The sequence below is a fragment of the Moschus berezovskii genome, chromosome 1, assembly GCF_049115385.1.
Source record: "Moschus berezovskii isolate FMDL1 chromosome 1, NW_MosBer_1.0, whole genome shotgun sequence".
Classification (NCBI taxonomy): Eukaryota; Metazoa; Chordata; class Mammalia; order Artiodactyla; family Moschidae; genus Moschus; species Moschus berezovskii.
This window is the reverse complement of record NC_142460.1, coordinates 102,167,207-102,193,230: the sequence shown is the minus strand read 5'-3', so window position 1 is coordinate 102,193,230 and position 26,024 is coordinate 102,167,207. Positions and strand designations below refer to the sequence as shown.

At 42.8% G+C, this 26,024-nt stretch overlaps 1 protein-coding gene across 11 annotated transcripts in view; it reads left to right on the top strand.

Moving 5' to 3' along the window:
• Nucleotides 1–26,024, top strand: part of ST6GAL1 (ST6 beta-galactoside alpha-2,6-sialyltransferase 1) — a 144,298-nt gene that overhangs the window by 100,828 nt on the left and 17,446 nt on the right. For all 11 annotated transcript variants that reach the window (XM_088838366.1, XM_055408408.2, XM_055408426.2 and 8 more), the window contains 2 exons: nt 3,390–4,032; nt 12,154–12,251. In XM_088838366.1, coding sequence (XP_088694492.1) covers nt 3,414–4,032; nt 12,154–12,251 — 717 coding nt within the window. In that variant the 5' untranslated portion in view covers nt 3,390–3,413. The remainder of the gene's footprint in view (nt 1–3,389; nt 4,033–12,153; nt 12,252–26,024) is intronic.

Genomic DNA, 26,024 nt, shown 5'->3' with positions numbered 1-26,024 from the left:
GATTGAGAAATTAAAAACTTGGACTATTTTCCTAGAGAATTTTGGGGAAAATATTTACTATTCCTTTCCTTCAGTTTGGGCTGTTTAGATGAAACTTCTTCAGTCTGTGTCTCTCTGTAGCAACTTGAGAGATGAGATTGACGCTCTAAGTCCCTCTGACCAGAGGGTCTAGCCAGTGGTGGACTTGGAGCCTCAACAGAGGATGGTGTTCAAGAGAACTGGGAGCCCTGACATGAGGTTTCAGATGAGTGCCCATGGCACTCAGGACAGAGCACTGACCTTGAAGGCTGAGGTGCTCTTGAAGTTGTAAGACTATGTATGGTTGAAGGTTTGGAGAACTCTTCTTTCCCAGGAAACTTGACCTTTGAGGGCAGGGTTTGGCAGGAAGCTGAACACAAGCCCTTCTGAGCTCTGGCCCAGTGAGATAGTGAACCAGGTTCCACATCCCTACCTCCTGTCTTATTTCACTTATACACATAAAAGTTAAGTCCAAACTCCATCATTACCAAATCACTCATGCAACTTTGAAAATTATTTATGTGTGCAAAATCATAGTTTCTTTAGTTATAAATGAAACTAATAAAATTTGCTCTGCTTATCTCACAGGGTTGTGCTGGGTCTCATAAATCCAATTGCTGGGTCACCTAAGTGGTAAAACAGAGCACAGTAGCGGTGTCAGCACAGATAGTGAGGTGTTTACTTTGTGCTTGTCCAGCAGTTGTCTCATTAGAGACCCTGAATTCTGAGTCTTACGTCAACACTGACTTTTCATGGTAGTTTTTCACAATGCCTGTCCATTAGTGCAAAAACCATGGACTTTTAGTCAGACAAATCTGGGTTGGAATTCTGGGTTATAAGTATGCTCATCAAACTCAGGAGAAGGAAAGAGGAAATAAGTACTGGCAAGGGTGTGGAGAAAAGGAACCCTCATACACTGTTGGTGGGGGTGTAAATTTGTGTATCCACTGTGGAAAACAGTATGAAGTTAGCTTAAAAAATTAAAAATAGGACTACCATATAATCAAGGCAGTTCCACTCCTGGGTATTTATCCTGGAAAACAAAAAGCTAATTCAAAAGATTTATGCATTCCAATGTTCATTGCAGAATTACCTATAATTTATAATTGCCAAGATATGGAAGCATCCTGAGTGTCCATCAACAGATGAATGAATAAAGAGTATGTGATATATACACAAACACAATGGAATATTACTCAGCCATTAGAAGGAATAAAGCCATACCATAAAACCTTGCATTTTGTGATATGGATGGACCCAAGGAGTATTATGCTAAGTGAAATAAGTCAGAGAGAGAGACACCCACAAATACTGTATGTTTTCACTTACATGTGGAATCTACAAAACCAAAAAACAGAAACAGACTTATAGATACAGAGAACAAACTAATGGCTGCCAGAGGGAAGGGTCATAGGGGGAAGTGTGAAAGAGGTAAAGGGGGTTTGAAGTATAAATTGCCAGTTATACTGGTGTGCTGGTGTGGTCTTGGCTGGCTGGTTAGAGTATCAGTTATTTATAAATAAGTCACAGGGATGTAATGTACTGCATAAAGACTATTGTCAAAAATGTTATAATGGTACATAATCTATAAAAATACCAAATCACTGTTTTACACCTGTAACTAACATTATAAGTGAACCGTACTTCAGTTATACTTGATGAAGGGCCTGGAGTTCAGGTTGAGGAGTCATGGCCAGTGTTCCACTCTGCCACTGTTAGCTGTCCCACATTGCCTCCCTGTGGCTTTCATGCCGGTGGGGGCTGGGGGCTGCTCTAACCTTCTGTGCCTTTATATTTACCTAGTTCAAAGTCCATGAATGCCATTCTCCTTTGGTGTTCCCAGGACCAGTGAATGAGACAGGGCAGAGATGGTTACTCCACAGAAACAGGTGCAGAGAGGTTAAGAGACTTGCCTAAGGCCACCAAGAGTGGGGACAAGAAGCCAGGTTCTGTGATACCCATTTCAGTACTCCTACCACCTTATCTCTGATATCCTTAGGAGCAGGCTTCCTGGAAGTGGACTATAGATCCATTTCTTTTTTTTTTTCTGAATTTTAAAAAATTACAGTATGGTTGATTACAATGTTGTGTTAATTACTATTGTATAGATTCTTAATCAGTTAGCAAAATCCTGGGGGTAGTTGCGTTGACTCATTATGGTAAATAAACTTAGTTACTTAGGGAATAAGTTAATGTTTTCCAGAAGATACAGACTTTATTTGAATTCAAAGTTCTTCCATTTTCCGTTCACTTTGACAATAAATTCTGGGAAAGCAGAGTAGGTCTTTACTCAGATATAAAGGGGCCTATTCAGGCTCTGTTTAATTTGTGAAGTCCATTTTCTAGAACTTTCAGCATCCTGGACATGATGCAGTGGAAGGGTCATGGGTTAGGAAAGCAAGTGCGCTTGGATTTGAATCTCAGTGCTACTATTCACGCAGTTCTGTGATCCTAGGCATTTCTCTTAATTTCTCAGCACCTCAGGTGGTTAATCTATAAAAATGGAGATTATGGCACCATCATGGTTGTTGATGGTCAGGGCTTTTCTTCACAGCTCTGGGGATGCCCTTCATGTTAGGTTATTAACATGGTGCTCACTGATATTGTATGTCATGATGCCCCCTGGTTTATGATGAAATTAAATGAAATAACCTCTGTGCTTACTGCATTTTTGTTTTCCTTTCCTTAACTGGTCACATATCTGCTATCTTATTAGGAGATCCCATCTTCTGCTGTGAGGAGAGTCAGTTTCCTGCCACATGCAGAACTCCATAAACCTGAATGTTCTATTGTGAAGCTAACCCTTGGCTTTCTTCTCGCACAGGAATCTAGCACCAGAGCCCTTAGAGAGATGCACTCTGCACCTACCACACTGTTTATGGTGAGAGGTCTCTTCCTGGCAATTTTAAAAGGAGGCCAGGCCTTTTTATGGAGTTTGGCTTCCTGTGACATAGACACGTCAGCCTGCTCTGCTGTTTTCTTTTAGTTTTTCAAGCATGTATGCCCTCCTTGAACAAACAGGCCCTAGGAACTGAATGTTTAAGTTGTGGTCCCCGACCTCAGGAAGCTCAGAGAGCAATCAGGAAGCCAGGCTGAAACAATAGGAAACTAAGATTCAGGGAGTACAGAGGTGTGGTGGGCAAGTCCATAGAGTGCTCATGGCTCAGAGAGGAAGATGAGAGTGTCTGAGGATGTCTTCCTACATATCAAGCCCAAACTGAGGGTGATTTTTTTTTTTTTGAGACTTGCTGAAAATGGGAGATAGGCATGGGCTGGAATTCAGTTCTCATTACTCTAAAGCCATTGCTCAGCTCGTCATTACTTTTGGCTGTTCTTTACATCACTTTCTGCCTTGTGTCACTCTTTTTTAGGCATATTTTCCTGCTCAGAACAGCATGGTTTCCTCGACCACGTCTTTCATTATGACTCGCACCAGCTTGAAGAAAAAATTCTTCAGCTGCTGTGTGCTCATCTTTCTCCTGTTTGCCATCATCTGTGTGTGGAAGGAAAAGAAGAAAGGGAATTACTATGAGTTCCTGCAGAACAAGGAATTCCAGATGTTGCAGGGCCTGGAGAAACTGGCCATGAGTTCTAGTTCCCAACCTGTGTCCTCCAGCAGCACCCATAATCCCCAGAGGAGCAGCCAGGCACTCGGTGGTCCCAAGGCCAAGTTGAAGGCTACCTTCCAGGTGTGGGACAAGGACAGCTCCTCCAAAAACCTTATCCCCAGGCTGCAAACTATCCGGAAGAATTATCTGAACATGAATAAGTACAAAGTGACATACAAGGGGCCAGGGCCCGGGGTCAAGCTCAGTGCAGAGGCCCTGCTTTGCCACCTCCGGGACCACGTGAACGTTTCAATGATAGAGACCACAGATTTTCCCTTCAACACCTCTGACTGGGAGGGCTACCTGCCTCAGCAGGACATTAGGACCAAGGCTGGGCCTTGGGGCAGATGTGCTGTCGTCTCTTCAGCAGGATCTCTGAAGTCCTCCCGGCTGGGTCGAGAAATAGGTGGGTTCTGCCATGTGGAGACTGCTATCTGAGTGGCCAGTGCTCATTTGGACCATCTGGGCACATGGACAGGAGTGGGGACTAGCAGTCCCAGTATGGCTCATGGACTGGTGGAGCAGGCCAGTCGGTGTTTCTCAGATGTGTTTCATGAGTCAGAGGTGGCAAGGGGGCAGTGGAGAGAATGGGGATCCAGTCTTCCAGCAGCTTTATTAATTCGAATAGCTCTATTTTGATCCATCTTAAATACTGGTGTCCTACAGAAATTTGTTTGAGAAGAAAGTTCCTTTGCTACCAATAAGCAAAACACTGCATTAACATTTAAAAATATTTAAAGCATAGATCTCTACTTTATCTTCAGGTCCTGAAATTCTATAATTTACTGATTAATTAGCAACTAATTATCTCTTTTGGCCTCAATGACCTAACTAATTTTTAGTTTTTCTCTTTGAAAGAAATTAATGGAGATTCTGGACCAACTTCAGGAGGTTCACAAATCCCTAAAATCATATGAAAATGATGTGCTGTTTATGTGTGTTTAACGTGTGTATTTGTATAAGTCAGCCGCATTTTTCCAAAGAGAGAGTCCATAGCTTTCTGTTGTATCTCAAAGGGGTCTGTGACCCCCAAAATGGTTAAAAATCACTGATGAGAATATATAAATTTGCTTTTCCCTAAATTTTTCATAGTTAATAAAGATAGACAGATTAGGGTTAACATAGACACTATATGAAACAGATAAACCAACAAGAACCTGCTGTATAACATAGGGAACTATTCTCAATATTTTATAATAACCTACAAGGGAAAAGAATCTGAAAAAAATTATATATATATATTTCATGGGCTTCCCAGGAGGTGCTATTGGTAAAGAACCCACCTGCCAGTACAGGAGGAATAAGAGACTGGGGTTTGACCCCTGGGTTGGGAAGATCCCCTGGAGGAGGAAATGGCAACCTACTTCTGTATTCTTGCCTAGAGAATCCCTTGGACAGAGGAGCCTGGTGGGCTATGGTCCATAGGGTCACACAGAGTTGGCCATGACCGAAGTGATGTAGCATGCATATATATTTATATGGTGTGTGTGTGTATGTATATGATTCACTGTTCAATACACCTGAAGCTGATGCAACATCATAAATCAGCTATACTTCAGAGGCTCAAGAGGGAGGAGATATATATATATATATATATATATATATATATATATATATATATATATAAAATTATGACTGATTTGTGCTGTTGCACGGCAGAGACCAACCCAACATTGTAAAGCAATTATCCTCTAATAAAAAAATAAAAAAAGCTATACTTCAATAGAAATAAACTTAAAAAAGTAGAAAGTTTATCTAGATTTGTAAACATGTATACAGCACAGAGCTATGAATTTGCTTAACATTCCTTAGTTCGGTTGTTCTGAGAGAATGTGTTTTCCATGATTGTGAAACGAATTAGGCTAAAGAAAGCAAAGCACAGGAAGCCTAGCTCTTCTGTCAGGCCCTGGAAGGTACTGGAGCAGGTGAGGTCATATGTCTCCTTTTTTATTTCCTTCATATGACTGCCAGGAAAAATGGTCTGAAACCGAGCACAGGCTCTCAAAGAAAAAGTAGACCCAAATTAGATTCTCTAGAGCAGAAAGAAGTGATGAGATCATATTTTATACTTCCCCAAATGGGCAGCACTTAGGAATAAAAGCTGCCAAGATAAACAACCCCACCCCAACTTTTGCTTTTGCTTTTTTTGGTTTCTTTTGGACTTCGTTTTCTAGAAGCTAAATGTAATTGGCTTTTATTTCATCTATAATGGAACTAGATTTCTTTCTTCCTTCCCCAATTTTTCTCTTTAATGGTAATGTTTAGAATATTCCAGGTGTTAGCTGATCCTCTTCTTCAAGTCACCATTGCCTGCCTGGCTGGAATTGTGTTGAAGTTTCAAGTAGAACCTAATACTTCCATGAATTGGAACTATAATCTTTATTTTTATGTACTTCATAAAACATTGGAGGGGTTTAACTAAACTTTGAAATAATCTTTTTCTATAGACTGCGGTTATCATTTCAAATATGTGATTCCATGGCAGGACTTTGATCCTGAGATCTAACAAAAATCGTGTGCTAGACTTCAAATGTTCTGCCTTTTATTGGGTATTTCCTTTGGGCATTTGGTCTAACAAATACTTTAAGAAATTAATTCATGTGTTCTTTTATTCCCTCATGGATTCATCAACAGTACCAAGTAGGAACTTAGAATATACAAAGAGGAAAGCGAGAGGAAAGGCCTTCTGTTAAAGGCCTCTGAGCTTGCCAGGCCCACAGCCTTCCCATCACACCTGGAATTTGTCCAGCTTATTCCCAACTGTTGAACATATCAGATAGTTTCAAAGTGTTTGCTCTTAAAAATAGTACTGCTAATGAGTTTTTTGTGAAGATAACTTAGGTGACTACTACTGCCCTTCAAAGGGGAAATGCCCTCAGGAGTGGGGCTAGAAGACCAGAGTGACACATGTTTTAGGGCTCTTTTTCTGGCGCATTACAAAGCTGTTATCAGAGGAGCTGTAGCAGTGTGTTGTGTCTCTGGCAGTCCCACAAACCAGCCAAGGGTGGGCATAGTCATTTTTAATTGTTTTTGATAAATACACATGTAAAGTATCTTAGATTTGTTTGAATATTCATTTCAAGCAGTAGCACACTTAACAAATATAACTAACAGGAGTCACACGTATGGTGCACCTGCTGTGTGAGTAACAAGCAGGTTTACCACGTGCTGGAAGGCAAAAATGGGTAGAGTTTGGGCATATTTAGGGGTAGATGGAGTTCCTGGGCAAAGTGATGACTGGGAAGACACCCTTGGATATTGAGTAGCTCAGACAGCATGTTTATATCAGGGTTCAGCAAACTTTCCCTATAAAGGGCCAGATAGCAAAGAGTTTTGGTTCTGAAGACATATAGTGTCTCTTAAAATGACTGTGCTATTTTAGTGCAAAGTCAGCCATGTGCGTGCATGCATGCTCATTTGCTCAGTCATGTCTGATTCTTTGTGACCCCATGGACTGTAGATGGCCAGGCTCCTCTATCCACTGGACTCTCCAGGCAAGAATACTGGAGTGCATTGCCATTCCCTTCTCCAGGGACTCTTCCTGACCCAGGGATCGAACCTGTGTCTCCTACTTTGCAGGTGGTTCTTTACCATCTGAAAATCAACCACAAACCATAATAAATGAATGTATCTGGTTATGTTCCAATAAAACTTTATTTACAGAGATGAGACAGGTCAGATTTGCTCTGTGGGCCATAGTTTCCCAACCCTGATCTGTGTCATATCTAGTTTTCCTAGTCAGAATCAGAATGTGGTCTTCCATACATGGTTATATGATTTATTAAGCTCATTGGAAAATATTTTAAAAAATTTGGTCCGAGTAGTGATAAAATTTCTTTCACCATAATTTCTAGCTGTTTTGAGTTATTATACCTGGACACAGTAGATTTTTGTGTATTTATGAATTTACTGACAAATTGATTCTGTTGAATTTTCTAAGCATGTAGTATGTCACATGCATATCATGGTGTATTTCTTCCTTTTCTAATTTGCATCTTTTTCTGTGTTCTAATTCTAAGTTAAAGAGAAGTGGATCCCCTTGTTTTCTATAGCCTTCCTCCTTTAAGACTTATTTGCTGGGAGCCCAGTAGCTGTGGATTTCTTCTGGTGATTTTCTGAAGACCTATTTGAGTCTTCAGTAGCAATAGCAAAGGACAGTTTGGCAAATAAGAATCTAATCCCTTTTTTTATGAGCTTAAATTTAGTGGTCTGTTTTAAAGTTTTCTTCTTTGATTTTTTTTTTTAAATCTTAGAATAAAATTCAAATGTCATTCATACCTTCATACCACAGCCTGCATGATTTGCTTTCTTCCAGCCTCTTCCACTGCATCTTTTATTTTTTCTTTCCCTCACTCTTGTTCCCAGTTAAGTCCTTACCTTCCTTAGGGTTTTGACACTGCTGTGTCCTCTGGCTGGAATTTACTTTCCTGGACCCTTCCCATATATATGTATATTTTTTTCAGATTCTTTTCCATTATAAGTTACTATTTTGTGCCACAGTACTAATCACAATCTGTAGTTATCTTGAATATAGGTTGTTGTGCTTATTTATTGTCTTTCTCTTTACAATGGATTTCAAGGTCTCTAAGGGCAAGGACCTTGATGTCTTGCTCACAACCATTGTCTGTAGTGCCAGGCAGAGAGTAGGTGCTTAATCAGTATTTATTGAAGGAACAAAAACATTTTCCTTTCTCATGGTCAGCCAAGGACCTATCCCAAGCCTCCTGTGCTGGATGTTCTCTATCTGCCACTCCAAATCCACTCTCCACCCTTTCCTGGGAAGGAGGAATGTAGACTGTGTCACCTGGGCGTCCTTGCCCTTTTGGCTTTCATTTGGAACTAGACAGTGGAAGCGGGCTTCCTAGGTGATGCTAATGGTAAAGAATCTGCCTGCAGTGCAGGAGATACAAGAGATGTGGGTTCAGTCCCTGGGTTGGGAAGATCCCCTGGAGAAGAGTATGACAACCCGCTCCAGTATTCTTGACTAGGACATCCCATGGACAGAGGAGCCTTGTGGGCTATAATAGTCCAAGGGGCTGCAGAGAGTTGGACATGACTGAATGACTGAGCATACAGATAGTGGAAGCAACTGGCACAAATCTGAGACTAAGAAGGAGGAGTGAGGCGGAGTATCTGTCTCCGCTCCACCCTCTTCCCTCTCCCATCTCTCCTTTCAGAGTGAGTGCAGACTGCTTCTCTTCCTCGACTAAAAGTTTCAGTCCCTTTCAGGTTCTCTGAGTCCTGCTTGCTTCCTTTTCCTTCCAGGCCTGGAGGTCAGAGGAGAGGAGGAAAGAGAGGTTGTGGTAATGATTCCCTCTGAGGTTCCCACCGGTGGCCTCCTGCTGCCTTCAGTGTAGCTGTGGGGTTCCCTGCCATATCCAACCCCAGGGTATGGTCCTATTCCTTGTTTGATTTCTACCTCATTAAACTCCACCCACAACTCTGTAAATAGTCCTTTTATTTGATTCTCAATGACTGCGTTTGAGCTTGCCATTCTTATCTACTGGGACTCTCAGATTAATAATTTATTCACCTGTGAAGTGGGAAAGTTGACTGAGTGAAGTTTCTAATGCATCAGCATTTCTAGCATGGCTACTGCTGGTCACCAGGGGTTAATTTCATCAAAACTGATAGCACTCTGAGTTGTGTAAAGATGAACTTACTGCTCCATTTGTGGTTCTCTGTGCCTGTCCTGTTATCTGATAATATCTAGACTATGAACATCTTATGTAACTTTCTAAAAAATTTATTTTTAATTGGAGGATAATTGCTTTACAATGCTGTATTGGTTTCTGCTGTAAAAGAACGTGAATCAGTTTTTTTTATACATATTTCTCCTTCCTCTTGTGCTTCCAGCCCATCACCAACCCCCATCCCACCCATCTAGATTGTTACAGAGCACTGGGCTGAATTCCCTGTGTTATATAGCTAGCTAGCTATTTTACACATGGTTGTATATATATATATGCCAATGTAACTTTTAAACCATTTTGATAAAAATTATTTCCTTACGATTGAGGATAGGGTTGTTTTTGTGAATGAGATATCTAGATTGCTGAGGTGTAGAGATACAAAAAGCGGGAGGCTTTCATCCCTTAATTCTGTGGATATCCTCCTTTAGACCCTGTTATACTCAGCAGTGGCCACAGGACTGGAAAAGGTCAGTCTTCATTCCAATCCCAAAGAAAGGGAATGCCAAAGAATGCTCAAACTACCGCACAATAGCACTCATCTCACACAATAGTAAAGTCATGCTCAAAATTCTCCAAGCCAGGCTTCAACAGTATGTGAACCGTGAACTTCCAGATGTTCAAGCAGGTTTTAGAAAAGGCAGAGGAACCAGAGATCAAATTGCCAACATCCGCTGGATCATGCAGAAAGCAAGAGAGTTCCAGAAAAACATCTATGTCTGCTTCATTGACTATGCCAAAGCCTTTGACTGTGTGGATCACAATAAACTGTGGAACATTCTGAAAGCGATGGGAATCCCAGACCACCTGACCTGCCTCTTGAGAAACCCGTATGCAGGTCAGGAAGCAACAGTTAGAACTGGACACGGAACAACAGACTGGTTCCAAATAGGAAAAGGAGTCCGTCAAGGTTGTATATTGTCACCCTGCTTATTTAACTTATATGCAGAGTATATCATGAGGAACGCTGGGCTGGAAGAAGCACAAGCTGGAATCAAGATTGCCGGGAGAAATATCAATAACCTCAGATATGCAGATGACACCACCCTTATGGCAGAAAGTGAAGAGGAACTCAAAAGCCTCTTGATGAAAGTGAAAGAGCTCAACATTCAGAAAACAAAGATCATGGCATCTGGTCCCATCACTTCATGGGAAATATATGGGGAAACAGTGGAAACAGTGTCAGACTTTATTTTTTGGGGCTCCAAAATCACTTCGGATGCTGATTGCAGCCATGAAATTAAAAGACGCTACTCCTTGGAAGGAAAGTTATGACCAACCTAGACAGCTTATTAAAAAGCAGAGACATTACTTTGCCAACCAAGGTCTGCCTAGTCAAGGCTATGGTTTTTCCCGTGGTCATGTATGGATGTGAGAGTTGGACTGTGAAGAAAGCTGATCGCCCGAAGAATTGATGCTTTTGAACTGTGGTGCTGGAGAAGACTCTTGAGAGTGCCTTGGACTGCAAGGAGATCCAACCAGTCCGTTCTAAAGGAGATCAATCCTGGGTGTTCATTGGAAGGACTGATGCTGAAGCTGAAACTCCAATACTTTGGCCACCTCATGTGACGAGTTGACTCACTGGAAAAGGGTCTGATGCTAGGAAGGATTGGGGGTGGGAGGAGACGGGGACGACAGAGAATGAGATGGCTGGATGGCATCACCGACTCAATGGACATGAGTTTGAGTGAACTCCGGGAGTTGGTGATGGACAGGGAGGCCTGGTGTGCTGTGATTCATGGGGTCGCAAAGAGTCGGACACGACTGAGCGACTGAACTGAACTGAACTGAATATTGAGCCAAAATCCACTCCTACCCTTCTTCTCCTGATGCCACCTTTGTGCATGAAGAACCATCCAAAATCAACCCCTCATGGAAAGAAATTGAACAGAGATTTGGACTGACCTCTAAATTCTGTGCAGATTTCAGTGGTGAACTGAAGCTTGTCTGATCACGTAAACTTGAAAGGAGCTGTCATAGGATCGGAGGCTCCAGATTAAAATGGATCTTAGAAGTCATCAGTTCCTTCCCCCATCAGACTGGTCATTACGGATAGAGAATCTTCTCCAAGTCTTCCAAATCCTGCTTAAACAGCTACAAGGACAGAGAATGAGAGCTGGGGAGTGAGTAGATTTTTAAAAAGATGGTCTGTTTGATCTTGGCTGGATTGAAGATTTTGTTCCTTACAAAGAGCTTTTTTTTTTTTTTTAATAGAAAATATGGGGTTTAGTTTAGCTCTATGACTTCTCGTTCCATCTCTTCCAGCACCCAGGTTTGCGACCCCTCCAGGGGCTTGGATTCCTAGAGGGAACACTTAGGGAGCTGTCTCGCATGCCACAGTGAACTGCTCTCATGTGCTATGCCCAGCCAGCTTTTCAGAGTGCCATGGGGATACTCTGCACTTGTGGGTTAAGCCAAGCTTATGGTAGGATCTTTGATTTTCTGATAAGGATAGAAGTATGACCTATTGGTAATACCAAGAGAATGTCTGGTTTGCTCCTTTTGGTAGCTGGGAGTAATGCACTGGCCCTGCCCATGTTGCCCCTGTGCATCAGTGAATGGGTCTCAGGAACACCAGCATACGGACCTCTTTATCCTGCGCAGTGGCTGGGCAGACAGCTGGCGATCTCTGTCTGTGAACCTGAGCTGACTGTGCCGTACAAATACGGTCACTGTCCCCTGTGTACCATGAGGACATAAAGATCGGGAAGTATTATTCCCTTACCCTCCTCTTTCTTCCTTCTGCCCTCTCTCCCTCCAGACCTTCTCTCTCTTCTCATATTGCTGATGTTCACACCGTTATCACTGCTGATGTGTTGTTTCCTTGTGGTTTCTAGATGATCACGATGCGGTCCTGAGGTTTAATGGGGCACCCACAGTCAAATTCCAACAAGACGTGGGCACGAAAACCACCATTCGTCTGGTAAACTCTCAGGTAAAACTTCTTCTGTGCAGAAATACCTCCTTCCACAAACATGGGTGGTAGGGCGATGGCTGAGTAGGGTGCAGCCATCAGCACAGAGACTCCGCAGGTAGCCTGTCTGCCATCGAAACCAGCTCTGCCTCTTGTGAGCTAAAGAGTCGTGCATACGTTACTCCTGCCTCTCTGAAGAGGGGAGAATGATAGTGCCTCCACAGGGTTGTTGTGAGGAAGGAGTGAGAAGATCCACACAAAGCATGCAGTGGCTGGCACTCACGTGTCAATGTTATCTTCAGTTCGGTTCAGTCGCTCAGTCGTGTCCGACTCTTTGCGACCCGATGAATCACAGCACGCCAGGCCTCCCTGTCCATCACCAACTCCCGGAGTTCACTCAAACTCATGTCCGTCGAGTCGGTGATGCCATCCAGCCACCTCATTCTCTGTCGTCCCCGTCTTCTCCCGCCCCCAATCCCTCCCAGCATCAGACTCTTTTCCATTGAGTCAACTTGTCACATGAGGTGGCCAAAGTATTGAAGTTTCAGCTTTAGCATCCGTCCTTCCAATGAACACCCAGGATTGATCTCCTTTAGAATGGACTGGTTGGATCTCCTTGCAGTCCAAGGGACTCTCAAGAGTCTTCTCCAGCACCAGTGTTATCTACTGTGATACTTAATGTGTGGAGAACTGAGGTGGCTGTGGAGAGTACATTGGTGAGCGAATTAGACTCAGCCCTGCTCTCATGTAACTTACAGATGCAGTCCAGTAGTCCTACAGACAAATGTAAGTTATCACAGACAGCTACAAGGAAGAGGGTCAAGGTGCCCCCAGAACCCAGAAAGGGGCATTGTCCCTAGACAGGGAAGTCAGGAATAGCAAGGAGGTGTCTTCGCTGTTTGGGAGGAGTAAGGGGTCATGGTGAGAAGTGTGGGAAGAGGCAGTGGCCTGGGGAAGGTCCTGTGCAGAAGGGGACAGGGAGGCACCAGGACCCAGGAAGAGGTGAGAGTCTCGGGGGTGGGGTGGGGGACGTGTAAAGGGGGACGAGGCTGAAGATAAGAAGGAGCTTGGCCACGGTGCTTGTTTTCTTTGATGCATGCCCACACTTGCATTTTGTAAACATCCCTGGCCAGTGATCACTGCTGGGGATGCAGTAGGTCCAGTGGGCCCAGTGGATGGCGAAATGCATTTAAGAGGGTCTTGGCAATCATGTGGACTAGAAATGCTGGCAGTTGTACCAGAGTGGACATGCAAGTGACTGTGAGAAATGGTGGATTTGAGAGCTATTCCATGTGTGCAGATGACAGGCTGTATGTGGAGTTGAGTGTGAGAGGTGAAGGGAGGAGGCCACAGATGCACCTGGGCTTCGGGCTTGTGTAACTGGCCCGCTAGAGTCACTGAGACTGGAAAGAGTACTTGGAGATGTTTTGGGTTGTGAGGGGCTTGGTCAGGGAGGGGGGCAGAGATGAAAAAAAATATATTTTCTGGATATGATTGATCTGAGCTGCCTTTTATCTGTGAAGAGAGGTCAAGTTGTACAAATGAGATTGGAGGTCAGTGGGAAGGTTTGGACTGCAGATGAGGGTTTGTAAATCATCTCTTTCCATGTGGCAACAAACAGAGGGACCAAATGAGAGCACTGGAGAGAGTGCAAAGAGAAAAGTCCATGCAGGAGCTTTGGGCAATGAGAGCAGTTAAGAAAGAGGTCAGCGCCGTTAGATTCTGCTTCAAGGCCAATTTAGATGAAGATTGAAAAGCAGCATTCTTTCCTTAGCAAAATGGAGGCCACTGTTGGCCTCAGCAATAGCTAGGTGATGAAGGAAGAGTGATAAAGCCAGAAGCCAGACTGGAGTATGAGGAGAAGGGAGATGGGCGGAGGCTGGCAAATATGGGGAGTTCCTTCAAGAATTCTGGTTCTGAAGGGCAGAGAGAAATACAGCGATGGTTGTAGAGAGAGTTGAGGGTTCCAGGGCTCGTTTTTGTTCTTTTCATGTTTTAGATTAGAGAGAATTGAGCACGTTTAAAAATGGGTGGGAAGACAGTCACAAAAGGACAAATACCATATGCTACCACATACATGTGGTCCCTGGTGTACTCAGACTCACAGAGACAGGAAGTAGAATGGTGGTTGCCAGGGGCTGGCAGGAAAGAGGAACCGTTGTTTAATGGATATAGAGTTCCAGTTTGGGAAGATGAAAAAATTCTAGAGATGGATGGTGGTACAAACCCAGGTTGTACAACAGTGTGAATGTACTTAATGCCACTGAGCTGTACACTCAACAATGCTCAAAAGAGTATATCTTCAGTCCAGTTATTCAGTCATGTCCGACTTTTTGTGACTCCATGGACTGCAGCACGCCAGGCTTCCCTGTCCATTGCCAACTCCCAGAGCTTGCTCAAACACATGTCCATCGAGTCGGTGATGCCATCCAACCATCTCTTCCTTTGTCATCCCCTTCTCCTCCTGTCTTCAGTCTTTCCTAGCATCAGGGTCTTTTCCAGTGAATCAGTTCTTCGCATCAGCTGGCTGAAGTATTGGAGCCTCAGCTTCAGCATCAGTTCTTCCAATGAATATTCACGGTTCATTTCCTTTAGGATTGACTGGTTTGATCTTGCAGTTCAAGTTTCTCTCAAGAGTCTTCTCCAACACCAGAGTTCAAAAGCATCAATTCTTTGGCACTCAGCATTCTTTATGGTCCAATTCTCACATCCATACATAACTACTAGAAAAACCATAGCTTTAACTATATGGACCTTTGTTGGCAAAGTAATATGTCTGCTTTTTAATATGCTGTCTAGGTTGGTCACAGCTTTTCTTCTTATGTTACATGTATTTTATCACATACACACAAATTTAAGTCAATGAGGAAAAAACCAGTTGATCCAGAAATTGAATATACTAAAAAGAGGTGACAATGAAGTCAATGGGAGGAGTGGTTGGTCCAAAACCTAGCGGAGGATTAACCCCAGCAGGAGCAGGTCAGAAAGAAAGAAGGACTGGGGAGGGGGAGTAGCTGGAGGCAGTCTGTACTGGAAGGCTGCAGGGGCTTCTGTTTTCTCTGCAAAGTTAGGATACCGAGAAAAGGAGGCATTCTTTAGGGAGGTGAGGGGAAGAGAGGTTTTAGTAGAGGAGGTTTGAGCCAAGAAGGTTTGAAATTGTCGATGAGGATGGAGTAAACCAGAGGAATGGAGCAGGATCTCTAGACATGCTGACTACTTTGAGGTTAGGAGCGTGAATTCAGAGAGAAATTCGGTTGTGTTTGCGCGTAGGTCGTATGACCCACAGGTCAGCAGGCAGCTGCATGTGAGGAAGCATGGGGGAGGCCGGAAAATTCTCTTGGATTCGGAAGGCTCCCCTGTGCTTGGGCATCTCTTCTAGGTGTTGGAAAGTCGCCCAGTTGTGTCCGACTCTTTGTAACCTCATGGACTCTACAGTCCATGGAATTCTCCAGGCCAGAATACTGGAGTGGGTAGCCATTCCCTTCTCCAGGAAATCTTCCCGACCTAGATATCAAACCCAGGTCTCCTGCATTGCAGGTGGATTCTTTACCAGCTGAGCCACCAGGGAAGTTCTCTAGGTGTTTAGTGATGAATTAAACCTCAATCCTCAAAGATCCTGAAATTTTAATTTCTAGCAATTGCTCTCCTGGGTATATAAGCAAAGAAAACCAAAACAATGCTGTGAGAAGATTCATGCACCCTGGTGTTCACTGCAGCACTGTTTACAGTAGCCAAGACATGGAAGCAACCTAGATGTCCATTGACAGATAAATGAATTAAGAAGATGTGTATATACAATTGAATATTACACAGCCATAAAAAAGAATGAAATTTTGCCATTTGCAACAACGTGGATGGACTTGGAAGATATTATGCTAAGTGAAATAAGTTACACAGAGAAAGACAAATACTGTATGATATCACTTATATGTGGAATCTAAAAAATAAAACAAGTGAATATAACAACAACAAAACAGACTCACAATATGGAGAGCTAGTGGGTACCAGTGGGGAGAGGGAAGTGGGACAGGGGATTAAGAGGTAGAAGCTACTAGGTACAAAATAAAAAGCTACAAGGATATATTGTATAGCGCAGGGAATATAGCCACTATTTTATAGTAACTTTAAACATAGTTGCTATGCTGTGATTGAAATAGTATATAATATTGTTTATCAACTATACCTCAATAAAATAAATAAAGTCAAGGTAAGTTTGCCTGGGAATTACGAGATAGACCTTGATCAAATTTCTCCCTTAGCACTTCCTGCGTGAGTGACTTGAGCAAGTTGCTTTATCTTTCTGCGCCTCAGTTCCCTTATTTGTAACGGGGAATAAGAAAAGTGACTGTTCAGGGTCTTTGTAAGATCCAGTGGGACTGCTTGTGTGGAGCAGGTCACTCGGAGGCCTGCGTGCTGCGTTGAGGACTCAAGAAAGGGTGACTGGTCACTAATGCAGAGTGAAGCCCTGCCCGTGTCTGCTGGGCAGTCTCCGTGTCCTCTCCTTTCCTAGGCTCATGGGTTTCTTGGCTCCTAGTAGGGCTGCCAGCCAGCTTGGGGTTGCTTTAGAGGAGCCCAGCAGAAAGGAGAAAGTTAAAGGATAATTTTCAGGAAAAAGTGAACTCATGACTGTCATAGAGATAGTGTCTGTTTTATTCATATGAAGAGGGAAGCCGGCACATGTTATAACCGCTTCATGAGAAGGTCAAAACAGTACCAAAATTTGAATAAAGGAAAAAAACACCTCGTTTTTGTTTTCTTTTTTCCTATGAGGTAGGCAGGAAGAAGAGGGACTCTAACTGAAATTCTACTGGGCAAGGTTGAATAAGCATGTCTGTAGTTTGCTACTACTTACTAAGAGCTGTAAGACAGCTCCTCTGTGGTCAGAATCTGATAAAGAAAAAGGGCGTGCTGCAGACCGTGCATAGTTTTCCTCTGAGGTACAGCATTTGTTCTGCACCTCTGGATCGCCAGGCTTCCTCTGCCAGGGCTGAGAAGCGGGTGCCACTGTCCACTCTTAACAAAAGCCTTTCCCGTCCTCCTCAGACACGCTGGCCCTACTTCCTGTCCTGCTGTAAGTGGCACTAAACATCCAGGCTGTTCCTTTAGCACTGGTCACGGGTAGCTGCATGACCTCGCTCTTTGTGATACTGACGTGTGACTGATGCCCTTCTGTTATCGTCCTTTCTCATCTTGCTTTCCTAGGAAGCTGGCAGTAAGTCTCCTTTACCTTTTGTCCGGGTTGGTTATCTTAGCTGTTTCGTGTCTGCTTCTGAGCAAACTGAATCCCCACATCACACACAGACTGCACCTGGCACCCCACAGTTCCTGGGGGCATAGCTGTGAGCTGTGGGCTTGGTAAATTATGCCTTTGAGCAGCTCATTGTCTTCCCTGAGGGAGAGCTCCTCTGGATGGCAGCTGGGCCCGGGTTTGTTTGCTCAGCACCCAGCCTCCTCATCTGCAGAGAGGTGCATCTGGCCTGTGACAAGGCCATGGAAAACAAAGAGGTGGTTCCTTACTGAGAAGATGGCTTTTTATAAGAGAATGGTGTCACACCATGAAGTTTCAGTAGATCTATTCGGGCAAGTGTATGCCAAGTATTTTTATTGAGATTCAACAGGAAAACTATAGATAGCTAAATGTGAGTCTTTAAATAAATTCAATTGTATAAAGGTTTTGTGAGACTGAGCTGAGCCCCTGCTGGGCCTAGTGGCTTCCTTAGAGACACTTGTACAGGTTGGGGAAGAGAAAGCCATGCACAGTGGGACATATGCTGACTGGACTTCACCTAGGGCATTTCTAGATCACTTATCTTGAGATATGAGGTAGTGCCACTTACAAATACTTCCATTGTCTAAGGGCCATATTTGTCTTATCATATTTAATCTTCATGATAACCCTATGAGATGTAGTCACCAAACACCATTTCTCATGAGGACACTAGCTTCAAAGAGTCGAAGTGAGTTGCTCAGGTTGGGTAGGAGATAAGCAGTAGCAGTGGATTGGATCTAGGTTTGTTTGCTGGTGGTATCTTAACTCCCCTGAACTTTCTTTTAAGCTTTTCTAGGTCATTGGTATTTTTCAGAGCCAGGGGAGGAGATCGACTTGACGATATTGGACTTAGGGTGCCTTCTTACTCCAAGCCTCTGGGTCATAAGTGGTTTTCAACATGTCAGAGCCGTCCTTGGTCTTCTTTTCCTTGTGTAGCCCATCTGTTGTGGGGTGTGGCCAGCTACCCTGATTCCATTGTCAATCAAGTAAGTTCCCACAAGATCCTGCCTAGTGTAAGGGAAGAGCAGAAGAAAACAGTGCTCATAAGCACTTCCCTTTGGATGAAGAGAAAAAGACACCCCGCCCCCAACATGTTGTTTTTGTTGTTCAGTTGCTTAGTCATGTCCAACTCTTTGTGATCCCATGGACTGCAGCATGCCAGGCTTCCCTGTCCTTCACTATCTGTCAGAATTTGCTCAGACTCATGTCCATTGAGTCAGTGATGCCATCCAACTATCTCATCCTCTATCATCCCCTTCTCCTCCTGCCCTCAATCTTTCCCAGCATCAGCGTCTTTTCCAATGAGTCGGTTCTTCACATCAAGGTGGCCAAAGCATTAGAGATTCAGCTTCAGCATCAGTCCTTCTAGTGAATAGTCAGGGTTGATTTCCTTTAGGATTGACTTGTTTGATCTGTGCCATCCAAGGGACTCTTTGAGAGTCTTCTCCAATACACACACACACAAGGCCATTAAAGGTGAAGTGCAAAAACAGAGTATATTCTTTTTCTATGAGCCTGACTATTGTTAGATACCTCATATAAATGGAATCATGCAGTTTTATTTCCCTCAGTATAATGTCCTCCGGGTTTGTCCATATTGTCATATTTGGTACAATTTCCTTTTTTTCTTTTTTCTTTGAAATTAGTATTCTGTAGAAACAGACTATTAAGTGGTGGTTTCCAGGGGCTGAGGTGAGGGGCAGATGGGGAATTGCTATTCAATGGGTATAAAGTTTCAATTGTGCAAGATTAAAAAGTTTTAGAGATCTGCTGTACATTGTGTCTATAGTTAACAATACTGTATTTTGCACTTAACAATTTGTTAAGAGGGTAGATCTCATTTTGTGTTCTTACTGCAATGAAAAACAGAAGGGTGTATATTCCAGTGTGGGGCTGCTAGTTTAGACAAGGCATGTCTTTGGCATGGAATTCTTTCTGTGCGGGCATTACTGAATTGAGAATGGGACATTCAAAACCTGTATTTAATTTGTGGGAAATAGCTATGTTTAAAATAACCTCTATCTGACCTCACACCCCATTTCAGCTCAGTTACCACCTACAACTGGTGTTTATACCTCACTCAACCTTAAAAATTTTTTGTCTATACTTTGAGGTCATTTGCTAGGAATTTTTGCATCTATGTTCATGAGGGATGTAAGTTTGTAACTTTCCTTTCTTATAACATCTGTCAGTGTTTTTGATATCAGAGTAATGCTGCCATTGTAGAGTGAGTTGGGAATTGTTCCTCCAAAAATTTTCTGGAAGGGTTTGTGTAGAATTAGTATTACTGTTTTCTTGACTGTTTGGTAGAATTCACCAGTAAAGTCATCTGGGCCTAGAATTTACCTTGTGGGAAAGTTTTTAGCTACACATTCAGTTTCTTTAATAGACACATAATAGTTATTTGTGTTTCTTGTTTCTTTTTGACTTCTTCTTGACTTCTCGGTAGTCTATATCTTTCAAGAAATTTATTCATTTCTTCTAAGTTGTTGACTTTGTTAGCATAAAGTTGTTCATAATATTCCCTCATTATCCTTCTAATATCTTTGGAATCAGATGTGATGTCTGAGGTGACACGACATCCTTCAAGGTGAGTCAAATAGTATTGGAAATCCTAGAGCTAAAAATGACTTTGGAGATCAAGCAGCTATTCATTCATTCCAGATTGAGTTATTGATCACCTGCTCTATGCCAGACATTGTGAACAGAGCTAGAACTCAGCCGCCAACCACAGCAGAACAGAAACAGACGTGCTTCCGGCCCTTGTGAAGCCCAGTGTCTTGCTTGATCATTTCATTTTACGAATGAGATAACTGAGGCCTGAGGAGAGACGGCAACCAGTACAGGTGCACCCAGGGCAACGGCAGGCCGTGTAGACGGAAGCCTTCCTGACGCGTGGCCCAGGACTCTTTCCTGGTTCTCTGATGACACCTTCATGGTTTCTCACTCCCATCATCTTATTTATCTACCTCATTTATTACCTAGCTCTCCCATTAGGAGAGGAGGCATTTTGGTCTGTTTTGTTCACAGATGCCCAATGCCCAACTGCCAGAATAGAGCCTATTAAATAACTACATCACATAATAGATGTGCAAGATATATTTGTCTAGTGAAATATAGTCCAGGGAACCTTCTCATTCAATGGATTGCCTCCAAACTTCCTTCAATTTATTTATTTTTTTGTACTTTTTATTTGGAAAAACTTGAAAGCCTCTAGAAAAGTTGCAATAATACGATGAATACAAAGAATGCCTATATACCATTTATCTAGATTCACTTATACCCCATTGCTGTATCATATGCCCTATCTATCTTTCATAATATCTTTTTTTTTCCTCTTTTTCATTTGAGAGTGCTAGTGGTAAAGAATTCACCTGCCAATGCAGGAGACATGAGATGCAGGTTTGATCCCTGGGTTGGGAAGATCCCCTGGAGAATGTAATGGCAACCCACTCCAGTATGCTTGTTTGGAAAATCCCATGGACAGAGGAGCCTGGCGGGCTACCGTCCATCGGTTACTAAGAGTCAGACACGACTAAAGCAACTTACCGTGTGTACATCACAGACATTAATCCCTAAAAACTTATTATAGACTGAAAGTTTACAGCTGCCTCACCAAATCTGTATGTTGAAACCCTAACTTCCAATATGATAGTATTTGGAGGTGGGGCCTTTGGGAGAGAAATATGTTTAGATGAGGTCCTGAGGGTGGGGTCTCCATGATGAAGGGATTAGGATCCTTATAAGAAGAGGGCGACCAGAGCTTGCTTGCTCTCTGCCACATGAGGACACAGTGAGAAGGTGGCCCTCATCAGTAACCAAATCTGCTGGCACCTTGACCTTGGACTTCTCAGCTTCCAGAACTATGAGAGATCAATATCTTTTGATTTCTACCATACCATCTGTGGTATTTTGTTACAGTAGCTGGAGCAGATTTTTGTTGTTGTTACTGAGAAGTAGAGTGCTGCTGTAACAAATACCTATGTGCGAGTGGCTTTGGAACTGGGTAACTGATAGAAGCTGGAGAAGTTTTGAAGTGCTTGCTAGAAATACAGACAGCAGGAAATTCTGGTGAGGACTCAGAAAGAAAAGAGGAGAGGTGGAGAGAAGACAAAATAATCAGGAATAGAATGTTGGCAGAAATATGGATGATAAAGGCCATTCTAGTGTGGTCTCAGATGGAAATAACATGAGGAACATGTCATTGAACAATGGAGAAAAAGCAATCCTTGTTGTAAACAACTTGTTTGAACTGTGTTCTAATGCTTGTCTGAATTTGGCAATAAGAAGTTCATGATCTGAGCCACAGTCAGCTTCTGGTCTTGTTTTTGCTGACTGTATAGAGCTTCTCCATCTTTGGCTGCAAAGAATATAATCAGTCTGATTTTGCTGTTGACCATCTGGTGATGTCCATGTGTTGAGTCTTCTCTTGTGTTGTTGGAAGAGGGTGTTTGCTATGACCAGTGCATTCTCTAGGCAGAACTCTATTAGCCTTTTCCCTGCTTCATTCTGTACTCCAAGGCCAAATTTGCCTATTACTCCAGGTGTTTCTTGACTTCCTACTTTTGCATTCCTGTCCCCTATAATGAAAAGGATATGTTTTTTGGGTGTTAGTTCTAGAAGGTCTTGTAGTCTTCATTGAACTGTTCAACTTCAGCTTCTTCAGTGTTACTGGTCAGGGCATAGACTTGGATTACCGTGATATTGAATGGTTTGCCTTGGAAACACACAGAGATGATTCTGTCGTTTTTGAGATTGCATCCAAGTACTGCATTTCAGACTCTTTTGTTGACTATGGTGGCGACTCCATTTCTTTAAGGGATTCCTGCCTACAGTAGTAGATATAATGGTCATCTGAGTTAAATTCACCCATTCCAGTCTATTTTAGTTTGCTGATTCCTGGAATGTCGATGTTCACTCTTACCATCTCCCGTTTGACCACTTCCAATTTGCCTTGATTCATGGACCTCACATTCCAGGTTCCTATGCAATATTGCTCTTTACAGCATCGAACCTTGCTTCTATTACCAGTCCCATCCACAACTGGGTATTGTTTTTGCTTTGGCTCTATCCCTTCATTCTTTCTGGAGTTATTTCTCCACTGATCTCCAGTAGCATACTGGGCACCTACTGACCAGGGGAGTTCATCTTTCAGTGTCCTATCTTTTTGCCTTTTCATACTGTTTATGGGGCTAGTAAAGTGATGCTTAAAATTCTCCAAGCCAGGCTTCAATAATACATGAACCATGAACTTCCAGATGTTCAAGCTGGTTTTCGAAAAGGTAGAGGAATCAGAGATCAAATTGCCAACATCCGCTGGATCATCAAAAAAGCAACAGAGTTCCAGAAAAACATCTATTTCTGCTTCATTGACTATGCCAAAGCCTTTGACTGTGTGGATCACAAGAAACTGTGGAACATTCTGAAAGAGATGGGAATACCAGACCACCTGACGTGCCTCTTGAGAAACCTGTATGCAGGTCAGGAAGCAACAGTTAGAACTGGACATGGAATAACAGACTGGTTCCAAATAGGAAATGGAGTACGTCAAGGCTGTATATTGTCACCCTGCTTATTTAACTTATATGCAGAGTACATCATGAGAAACGCTGGGATCAAGGTTGCCAGGAGAAATATCAATAACCTCAGATATGCAGATGACACCACCCTTATGGCAGAAAGTGAAGAGGAACTCAAAAGCCTCTTGATGAAAGTGAAAGAGGAGAGTGAAAAGGTTGGCTTGAAGCTCAACATTCAGAAAACTGAGATCATGGTATCTGGTCCCATCACTTCATGGCAAATAGATGGGGAAACAGTGGAAACAGTGGCTGACTTTATTTTTCTGGGCTCCAAAATCACTGCAGATGGTGACTGCAGGCATGAAATTAAAAGACGCTTACTCCTTGGAAGGAAAGTTATGACCAACCTAGATAGCATATTCAAAAGCAGAGACATTATTTTGTCAACAAAGGTCCGTCCAGTCAAGGCTATGGTTTTTCCAGTGGTCATGTATGGATGTGAGAGTTGGACTATAAAGAAAGCTGAGCATCAAAAAATTGATACTTTTGAACTGTGGTGTTGGAGAAGACTCTTGAGAGTCCCTTGGTCTGCAAGGAGATCCAACCAGTTCATCCTAAAGGAGATCAGTCCTGGGTGTTCATTGGAAAGACTTATGTTGAAGCTGAAATTCCAATACTTTGGCCACCTGATGGCGAAGAGCTGACTCACTGGAAAAGACCCTGATGCTGGGAAAGATTGAAGGCAGGAGGAGAAGGGGCCGACAGTGGATAAGATGGTTGGATGGCATCGTGGACTCAATGGACATGGGTGTGTGTGGACTCTGGGAGTTGATGATGGACAGGGAGTCCTGGTGTGCTGCAGTTCGTGGGATCGCATAGTCAGACACGACTGAGTGACTGAACTGACTGACTGACTAATGTTTGTGGAAGGTAGAACTTGCGAGTGAAGAAACTGGAGATCTATCTGAGGCAAGTTTTAGAAACTGTCTTAGGGAATGTGTTGGAGGAATGTTGATTCCTCATGACTGCTTTTTTATAGTAAAATATGAGAGGAGAGAAATGAATTGAAGGAGGAATCATTTAGCAAAAAGGAAACAGAACTTAAGATTTGGAAAATTCTCAGCCTATCTGTATATTGCAAAAAATGAGAAAGCTTGTTTTGACAAAAACAGTAAGGGGATGGCCCAAGAAGCATTTGATTTAAAAGTTCAATTTTGGAGTGAACCACAGACCTAATCAGCCACCCTAGCAGAAACACTGTTAGTTTGAAATAAAGAAGACAAGATGAAGGCAGGCTGTCAGATTTAGATTCTATGGGACCAAACTATAGAGCTCTTTGCCTGCAAACAGATACCATTCTTTAAGACAAGGGATGCCAGTGGTGATTCAGAGACCATCAGGGCTGCTTCCTTGGTTCCAACGAGGAGGAGGGATTGTCTTGACTTCAGTAGGCCAGATGGCAGCTGCCCAGGGCCTTGGTGGAGTGACCCCTACCCAGCAGAGCCACGCAGGTGGGACTGATGCCCCACCCCGTCCATAACGCATAGCATCAAACCAAAGAGGATTATTCTCTCTTAAGCTATAATGGTATTTACTTTGCTAGGCTTGGACCTTCTTGGGACCTGTTATTTCTTTATTCATTCCAATTTCTCCCTTTTGGAATGAAAATCTCTATCCTATGCCTGTTCCACCACTGTATTTCAGAAGCACATAATTTATCCAGTTTCACAGGTTCACAGCAGGAGAAGGTTTTACTTGAGGTTGAATCATTTGGTTCTTTTCTAGTTTAGATAATATTTAGATAAGACTTTGGACTTCAGCCTTTAGAATAGATGCTGGAATGAGTTAAAACTTTGGAAGATGTTGAAGTGGAATTAAACGTACTTGCATGTGAGAAGGACATGATTTTGGGAGATCCAAGGGTAGAATGTATGGAATGAATGTTTCTCCCCCAGATTCAGACCTTGAAGTCCTCGAGATATAAAGAAGGTCTTGAGGGTGAGGCTTCCACGATGGGATTGGTGTCACAAACAGAGAAAGACACCAGAACTTGCTCTCTCTCTGCTACGGGAGGACGCAGGAAGCAGGCAGCCATCTGCAAGCCAGGAAGTGGGCCCTCACGTGGAAACTAAATTTGCTGGTACCTTGATCTTGGACTTCCCAGCCTTCAGAGCTGTGAGAAATAAATGTCTGTCGTTTAAGGCATTCAGTCTGTGGTATATTTGTTGCAGTGGCCTGAAATAAGATAATAGTTTAATGTGTATTTCCTAAGAATAAAGATACTGTCTCAGGTAAGCAAAATATAGTTATCAACTTCATACATTTACGCTGATATCATACTTTAATCTGGCTGCATTGCGGTTTTGTTAATTTCTCCAGTAATGTCTTTTATAATTTTTTTCTAGTACAGACTCCAGTTCAGGATCAGATGCTGCATCTAGTTGTCATGCCTCTCCAGTCTCCTTTCACCTGGAATAGTTCCATAGCCTTTGTCTTTTAAGACACTGATATTTCTAAAAAATTAAGTCCTTTAAATTTTTTTTTTTTTTTAGAGTTTATCTGATGCTTTCTCAAGAGTAAATTCAGTTTCTGTACTCTTGGCTGGAAAACTGCACAAATGATATTGTGTCCCTCTTAGAACATCACATCAGGAGCATCCATATCCATCTGTCCTTCAGCTGCTTTTTATTTTGAGCACCTAAATGTGGTGTTGTCTAATGAGACCACTGTATCTTTACATTTCCCTTGAAATCTGAGTGGATGCTTTAATACTGTGCCATTACTCTGCATCAGAATCTCCTGCTACATTTAACACGTAGTGATCACTTTTGCCTGAACCAATCTTTACTATGATGGTTGCAAAAGGATGGTCTTTCAGTTCCAGCTCCCCCTCCTCCATGTCATCTAGTTAGCACTCAGAATTTTACTATAAGCAAGAAGCCTCCCTTCTCATCCTCCCAATTATTTCCTTCCTCCCTCTTTTCCTCCCTCCCTTCCTTCTTTCTT